Source organism: Aquarana catesbeiana, linkage group LG06 (genome assembly GCF_042186555.1).
Source record: "Aquarana catesbeiana isolate 2022-GZ linkage group LG06, ASM4218655v1, whole genome shotgun sequence".
NCBI lineage: Eukaryota > Metazoa > Chordata > Amphibia > Anura > Ranidae > Aquarana > Aquarana catesbeiana.
The window spans coordinates 145,341,051-145,349,750 of NC_133329.1; the positions used below are offsets into that span (position 1 = coordinate 145,341,051).

Below are 8,700 nucleotides of genomic sequence, written 5' to 3' on the forward strand. Positions count from 1 at the left end.
CCATATCACCTACGGGCCAGGATCAAAAAATGTGAAACCAGACGCGCTTTCGCGCATGTATGACAATCCCAAGGATCTATCCATTCCGGGCACTATTCTCCCCGCAGGCAACTTTCTGCTTTTACAGACAGATCTTCTTTCCCAGATCAAGGAAGCACCCACGAACTCTTCAAAACCCCCCGGAATCACATTAACATCCAGAGATGGTCTTTTTTGGAGGAGGAGTCAAATCTTTGTTCCAAAGGTCATCTGAGTCAAAGTACTAACACTTCTCCATGATCACCCACTGGCAGGACAGTTAGACATGTACGGAGCTGTATTGTAAAGGAAGCAGAGTACAGACATGAAAGGGTGCAAGGAACTTAGGGAAGGAAGAAGTAGGATAAGGAGAGGTTTAAGGAAGTTAGGGATATGTTGGGATTGGTGGATCAGTGTAGAAGGGGAGGAGAGTTTTAATCAGTGCTTAAGCCAGGGGGAATTATACAGCAGTCGTGAGTTGGAGAGTCAGGAAGAACGTTCCCTGAGGTAGCTGAGAGATAGCAGGTAGCATGAGTGGTTTAGAGCAGCTATGGGTACAGCTTAGGGAAGCAGCGGAGACCCATGGAGCAGAATGGCTGCAGAGCCAGATTGCATCCACACTACAGGGGGTTGAGCAGGGCCCATCCACTGCGAGGCCTAGACCTCCGGAGTGCCTTAGTCCTGACATCGCTCCTAGGACTCAGAGGAGACTGGGGAGCCCGAGTCGGACCCCCTAGGGACCCCCGCCGGCAAAGCAGACACCTAAAAGAGCGGGTGGGGGGGCAGCAAGGAGAGACAGATTGCAGCATAGTCATAGGGGGGAGGCGTAATGCGGACACCCAGGCCAGCCCCCACTGGTGCATCTCCACGGGATTGACAGCAGGCTGCCACCACCGGCGATGCTCCGGTCGGGGTGGCAACCCGGCGAGGGAGAACGGGACGGTCGGGCGCCGGCATGGCCTGTGAAACGGCCGGTGGCTTGCCTCGTGGCGGCGCCATCTTACCTCAGGGAAGAGGTTCAGCCAGTCAGCACAGGGATCGTCAGTCGGGAGGCCCCGCCTCCAGGTTCAGTGAAGGGCCTGGGAGGGTTGGCCAGCGCAATGCCTGCGTGAGAGACAGGTCGCCGAGTGATGACATCATTTCCCCATACGAGGGGAACGGAGGAAGGAACCCTCAGATGGATGTCGCCCCCCCTCCGGTCGCTCAGGCTGCAGGACGAAAGTCGGCCAGAAGAACAGCAGTAGAAGAACAGCAACTGATACAGAGGGACAGCAGCAGCAGCAGCGAGGAGGGCGAGCTGAGCGATGATCCACAGGAGGCAGCGGTGGAGTCGGGTCCGACGGCTGGTGGGTCCTCTCACCTAAGGCAGCCTGGTAAGCGAACGTCTGTTTCTGTTACTAATGTTTATGGGTTGACTGAAGCAGGGGGAGTCAGGGTGGGGGGGGTGAGCAAGGTGCCTTAAGGGGGGGAGAAGGGGATTTATGGGAGTCAGTGAGGGAGCTACTTCGCCGCCCGGAGAGCGGGGCTCCGCAACCCTCATCCCCCATCAGCCCCTGGGTACCACAGCCCCCAAGTGTTAGGGATCCCGTGGTTGTAGTGGACCCCCCGCAAAGGCCGACGACGTTGGTGGTGGCCGAGACACAGACGGGAGGTGACGGCGTGGGAGATTCTACAAAAACCACAACGCAGGACAAGGATGCGGAAAAGGTGAGACTGGCAGATGCGGCCAAGTGTGAGGTCTACGTTTGCTTCGAGGGACCTTTGGGGGCGCATTTGAAAAAAGAGGTAAGAGAAAAAATTTGGAAAAACGAGTTTGTGGAGATTTTCTCCTTGCTCCCGTTAGAAAAGTTTAATTTAGACAGGGTAAAGCCAGATGAGAGTAAAAAAGAGGAGGAAGAGAAGAGAAGGTACAGATTAATTCCGCGCACGTTTGCTAATTGGTTGCAAGCTTTTGCGATTCTGGCTAGCGTGATTGGGGAAAAAGCCCCCGAGAATTGCTCGGCATTATTCTGTTATTTAGAAGCGATCAGCGAGGCACATCGAGTATATGGGGGTTTAGCATGGCTTCGTTATGACGAACGGTTTCGTCAAAGGAAGGCTATTCGCCCATCGATTAGATGGGACGATAAAGATATAAGTCTCTGGATGAAGTTGATGACGTCATCCAGGGCTGCGAGCCCGTTTTTTCAAGGCGGGGTCGGCGGCACCTCCTCCACTGGATCGCCGGCCCCAAAAAAGAAAGGGGTGTGCTGGCAGTTCAATGAAGGCAACTGTCGGTTCGGGACTTCATGTCGCTACAAACATGAATGCTCCGGATGTAGTGGGGGGCACCCTTTTGCGCGCTGCTTCAAGCAAGGAAAAGGTCGCACAGGAGACATCGCTGGAAAAAGGGATGACGCCGGTGAGACTAGAAAGGATGCTACCTTTCCTAAATAGGTATCCGGATAGGGCGGCGGCAATGTTATTAGAAACAGGGTTCAGGGAGGGTTTTCGAATTCCGAGTTCATTGCGGGAGGTTCCGCCAGTTGCAGACACTTTGAAGTCGGCACGCCTCCACCTGGAGGTGGTGTCGGCTAAGCTGTTTAAGGAAGTTGCATTGGGCCGGATGGCTGGGCCATTCGCTTCCCCGCCGTTACCAGGGTTAATAGTTTCCCCGTTGGGAGTTGTTCCGAAGAAGGAGTTGGGGCAATATAGGATGATACATCATCTGTCCTACCCAAGAGGTGGCTCTGTGAACGATGGTATTGACCCGCAGGATTGTACGGTTACCTATACATCGTTCGATGCAGCTGTCTCGTGGGTTAGAAAATATGGTAAGGGCGCCCTCATGGCTAAAACTGATGTGGAATCGGCATTTCGATTATTGCCGGTACATCCGCACAGTGTGCATTTGTTGGGATGCTGTTGGCAAGGGTCGTACTTTGTGGACCGTTGCTTGCCAATGGGTTGTTCCATTTCATGCGCACTGTTTGAGGCGTTTAGCTCATTCTTTGAATGGGCGGTTAGGGAAGCGGCAGGGATGAATTCAATTATCCATTATTTGGATGATTTCTTGTGCATAGGCCCCCCAGACTCCAGATGTTGTGCAGTGTTATTGGGAACGTTACAACACCTGGCTGAAAGATTCGGGATTCCGCTGGCAGCTGACAAGACGCAGGGCCCAACATCGGAATTCGTTTTTTTGGGCATCACCATTGATTCCATGGCGATGGAATATAGACTGCCTGAGGACAAATTGGTGGCGTTACGGAAGGAGGTGAGTATGGTGGGTAAGAAGCGTAAGCTGCGGCTGAAGGAATTGCAATCCTTATTGGGAAAATTGAATTTTGCATGCAGAATCATTCCCATGGGTCGTATATTCTGTAGGAGGTTGGCGGCGGCCACGGCTGGGGTGAGAGTTCCCAATCACTTTGTCAGATTGACCAGAGAATTGCAGGCTGATTTAAAGGTGTGGGATGCGTTTTTGGAATGTTTTAATGGGAGGTCGGTGTGGCAAGTGGGACCGGTCAGCAATGCTGACTTGGTCCTGTTCACAGATGCGGCAGGATCGGCAGGATAAGGGGCGTATTACCAGGGTAGATGGAGTGCAGGACCATGGCCGGAGATTTGGAGAGAGGCAGGTTTCCTGCGAAACCTGGTCCTCCTAGAACTGTTTCCCATTGTTCTGGCAGTAGAACTGTGGGGGGAAGAATTGCGGAACAAAAAAGTTAGGTTCAATTGCGACAATTTGGGGGTAGTTTGTGCAATTAATAACATCACGGCCTCATCCCCACCTGTGATTAGATTGGTAAGACACTTGGTGCTCAGTTGTTTGCGCATAAATGCATTTATTTATGCTGTACATATCCCTGGAGTGGACAATAAGTTAGCGGATGCTTTGTCTCGTTTCCAGTGGGAAGAATTTCGCAAGCTGGCACCGGAGGCAAACCGGGTAGGGGAGCCATGCCCGTCGGAACTGTGGAGAGTTGCGTTGGAATCACCGCAGGATTGATCCAGCAGTCTCTCAGCGCAGGAACATGGAGGGCTTATGAAAAAGTGTGGCAAGAATGGTTTGCCTTTATAGAGGAGGTAGGAGGGTCAGGGGACTCTACTGACGTACAAACTTGGGTTTTGTGTTTCATTTGTAGGAATTATGAAAAAGGGGTCTCTGGGTCGGGAATAGGAAAGAAGATGGCGGCTTTAGCCTTTTTATTCCAATTAAAAGGACGCAGGGATGTCACAAAATCATTTATGGTTCGCAGGGCTTTGCGGGGTTATAGAAAAGGTTCTCACAAGAAGGACTCCAGACGCCCAGTGTCATTTGAGGTGCTGGGGACGATTCTGACAAGCCTCCACAAGGTGTGTTCAGAGTATTTTGAACAAGTACTCTTTCGAGCAGCCTTTGTGGTGGCATTTTTTGGAGCATTTAGAATCGGGGAATTGGTCTCGCCATCAAAAAGGGTGGTGGGAGGTCTGAGGTTGGGTGATGTGCAGTTTTCAGATCAGTCAGTTCTGATCTGGATACGGCGATCAAAAACAGACCAGGAAGGAAAAGGGGTCAGAGTGGAGTTGTTCAAGGGGTTAGAACCCCAGTTTTGTCCGGTAACGACCCTGAGGCAGTTCTTGGATGTGCGCCCGACAGGGAAGGGAGCATTTTTTATACATAAGGATGGTTTGTGTTTATCCAGGTTTCAGTTCACAGCAGTGCTGAGGAAGTGTTTAAAAGAAGGAGAGCTTTCCCCGGGAGAATATGCAGGGCATTCTTTCCGTATAGGGGCAGCCACGGAAGCAGCTTGCTGGGGACTTCCAGAAAATGTAATAAAGAAGATAGGCAGATGGGAATCAAACAGATTTCAGATATATGTTCGTCCACAGTTATTGTGAAGTATAGTTGGTTATATAGGTTAAGATTAGTAGACGGTAAAAAATGTTGGCATGTCGTTGGTATGTTTCTTTGTTATTTCTTTTCAGATCCCCCCAGATGTCTCATTTGGATTTTGGGACACTCATACGTTTTCTGGGGGGCAAAACGGGCGGACATCAGACCTGAAGGTAGACAGCTACGGCTTAAGAGAGAGGAGGGCACGGTCAGGTGGTTGGGTATACCGGGCATGAGGTGGCAGCAAGTGGTTCCTGAGGTACATAGATTTTCCAGGTTGGACAGGGTCCCTGACATATTGGTTCTTCATGCGGGAGGAAATGACTTGGGTATTAGACCAATGAGGCAGGTCAAAAAAGATATCCAATGGGACTTTCTCAGGCTCCGGGCATCCTTTCCAGACATGCTGTTCGTATGGTCCGATATAGTTGCCCGTATGTCTTGGAGGGGGGCACGATCGTGGGAAAAACTCAATAAGACCCGTATAAAAGTCAACAAGGAGGTGGGTAGGTTTGTTTCCAGGAATGGGGGTATTGTGATACAACATTGGGAATTAGAAACCGACACTTGGATGTACCTGAGAGGGGATGGTGTTCAACTTAACCCGGTGGGGATTGATCTTTGGTCCCTGGGGCTGGAGGATGGCATTAGAAGAGCATTTTTAGTGTGGCTGCGGGCACAAGCGTAAGGTGTCACACTTGTGCCGCGGTGGCGCTTGGTCCTTGGCGACAATAGTAAATATATATATGGATATATATATATATATATATATATATATATATATATTGTTTACAATGAGGATTGAAAATGTTGGGACACATCCCAGGATGGAGTTTTCCGGTTGGTCCAGTCAGTTTTTGGACCAACTGGTAATAAATGGGGGTCTGGGTTAGTTAGTGAGTCCTCGCGGCGAGTTAGAGGCTAGGGACAGATCTAACAAATGGGGCTCAGGCTCAAAAGTGATTGGGGTCGTCAGGGACCAGCAACAAAAAGGTTACTGAGAGTCAGAGTTAAATATTTTAAATATTTTGAATATTTAAATGGTTATAAATATTGAAAATAAAAGTTACAGTTTTTTATTGGTTTTGTTAAATAAAGGCCGATAAGGCCATTTACATCCAATCCAGGTGTCGGTGTCATTACTTAATAATATAAGTGTATGCATGTATTGGTAGGGAAGTAAGGTATCTGGCTACCCTATTCATGGGGTTCGCAAGACCCTGGAACTTGTGCAACGCACGTTTTGGTGGCCTGGTCTAGGAGAATTCTGCAAGAAATAGGTCAGTTCATGTCCTGTCTGCATCCGGAACAAGACTACAAGAAACCGGGCTTGGGGGCTATTAAAACCCCTACCTGCACCTGATAGACCTTGGAAGATGATCACCATGGACTTTATAGTCAAGCTTCCATGTTCTGAAGGATGTACAGTTATTTTTGTGGTTGTAGACCGACTATCTAAGATGGCCCATTTCCTACCCTTAAAGGGGACCCCATCTGCTATGGAGACTGCTCGTGTATTTATTAAAGAAATTGTTAGACTACAAGGAGTTCCTGCAAACATAGTGTCAGACAGGGGGGTGCAGTTCACTTCACGTTTCTGGAGGGCCCTGTGTGAAATTCTAAAGATTGAACTAGCCCTGTCATCAGCTTATCACCCCAAACCAATGGGCAAACGGAGAAGACTAACCAGACTCTAGAACAATACATTCAATGTTTTACGTCCTTTGTACAGGACGATTGGGTGTCCCTGCTGCCCTAGTGGAATTCGCCTATAATAATGCTAGTCATTCAGCCACAGGACAGTCCCCCTTTTCTGCCAATTATGCCTTCCATTTATCATTTCTACCTGATCTTCTTTCAGAGTCTCCAGTTCCAGCAGTCCAGGATATAGTGGATTTCCTCAGCCGCAATAACCGGGTATTGCAGGAGGCAATGTCCAAGGCCCAGGCAGACAGCAAAAGAGCCTTTGATCAGAAGAGAAGAGGAGAATTGGACTTACAGTTTGGCGATCAGGTATGGCTTTCTACTAATAATCTTAAATTAGCTTGTCCTTCAAAGAAACTTGCACCCAAATTTATGGGACCTTTTCAAGTAAAAAGAAAAATTAATGAAGTTTCCTACGAGCTATCTTTACCTGACTCTCTAAAGGTTCACCCAGTGTTTCACTGCTAAAACCTTCTGTGCTTGATCCCTTCCCTGATAGAGGAGCCAGACCCCCTGAGCCTGTTTTAGTCAATGGAAGTGAAGAGTACGAGGTGGAGGCCATTCTTGATTGTAGAAGGCCGCAAGAGCAAACACAATTCCTAATCAAATGGAAAGGGTACGGTCCAGAGAACAACTCCTGGGAACCTAACCATGATAAAAGGTGCTTTTTTTTCTTCCCACCCTGAAAAAAAGGACTTGTTGGGCATCCGGAGGCTGTCCCTTAGGAGGGGGCAATGTCAGGGGCCTGCCAGCACAGAACGGGCGAACATGCGTGCATGCCTGTCTCCTTGTGTACATCAGCGCGTGCCTCAGGTGCGCGTGCGCGGCGGGCGCACGCCGTTTCTCACTAGCGCCATTTGGCACCAAGAGGCCTTTAAAAGAATTGCAGCTGCACTTGTGCAGGGCTGTTTCGTCTGCAGCTCTGTGCCCAAGTATCCTGAAACCTGCTTGCTGATCCTATCTACTGACCCGGCTCCTGTTTGACCTGCCTGCCCTCTCCTATCCCGATCTCGGCTTGCCTGACTCTGTTTAAGGACTTCTGCTTGATACCTGTTGCCAACATCTGCCTGTTATCTGACCCTGCTAAAAGCCTGCTGCATCTGCCTGTCTAATTACCCGTTTGACCCAGCTTGTCTGTCCTCTCTGCTGCCTTGCTCTGTGTATGTGTGCCGTATCTTCTGGCTTGTCTTATCCAGCTTCAGTTGCCGCTGCTCCTGCATCCACAAGCTCTTCGGGTCGTTGACCTGCTACTGTCTCAGCTGTCTCTGCAGTTCCAGCCATCCCTCGAGGATCTTCATCCTGTCACAGCATCAGCTGCTGCCACTTCCCAGGGCACTCCTTCCCTGCTGTGCTCACAAGACCACTGTCCCCACTCCAGTGGCTCTTGAACCAGAGTTGTAAGAGAGGTCTTCTTCTACCAGTCAGGCTTGCGCACCCCTAGTGGCCGGAATTGGAAGCAACGTAACATGATGGCGATTCTCGCAGCCGAGCCATGTTGCCGTAGTACAACTGCGGCGGCTGGTCGGCAAGCAGTTAAAGAATATACAGTAGCAATAAAGTATATTCTACAATGTAATAATGCTACTTCATAAGAGTACTAATACCATACCTTTGTTTTCCACTCCACAGGCTGTCTCCGATTTGACCCATAAGAAGGCCAGAGAAAAGTGACTTCATGATAAACAGAATAATGGAAGACCGCAGGAGCTGTGGAAGGCAAGGCCTTTGATGTGGTACAAGCCTGGACTTGTTTCTAATGGACTTTCTAAAGAACTTTTGCAAATTAAATTTTAGTATGAGTTGTTAGTAATGAAGATATTTTCTGTGTGAGGTCTGAGAGAAAATCAAGGGTGGAATGTGTTGCATTTGATATAAATATATGTCTGCTCTATGATTATATTCTCAGTCTTTACTGTATATGGAAGAATCTGTTTAGTAGTTGGTCTTATAAACAGAAATAATGTTACTTTTGAGTGTTTGAGTGGACTTCTCAAACAAATGCCATTGGATACAATGGGAACAATGAACTATTGTTCCCATTTCAGTCGACAGCTAAGCCTCGTACACACGATCGGACTTTCCGACGGGAAATGTTCGATGACAGGCTGTTGTCGGTAAAT

The 8,700-nt window shown here is 49.1% G+C and overlaps 1 protein-coding gene across 1 annotated transcript; it reads left to right on the forward strand.

Annotated features, from left to right (window-relative positions):
• The first annotated feature begins 840 nt into the window (after positions 1-840).
• LOC141147687 (uncharacterized) lies at positions 841-8,497 on the forward strand. Its single transcript, XM_073634893.1, has 3 exons — positions 841-1,391; positions 6,738-6,889; positions 8,210-8,497. The coding sequence occupies exons 1-3, from the start codon at positions 974-976 to the stop codon at positions 8,249-8,251; spliced, it is 612 nt and encodes a 203-aa protein (XP_073490994.1). The 5' UTR covers positions 841-973; the 3' UTR covers positions 8,252-8,497.
• The last annotated feature ends 203 nt before the right edge of the window (positions 8,498-8,700 follow it).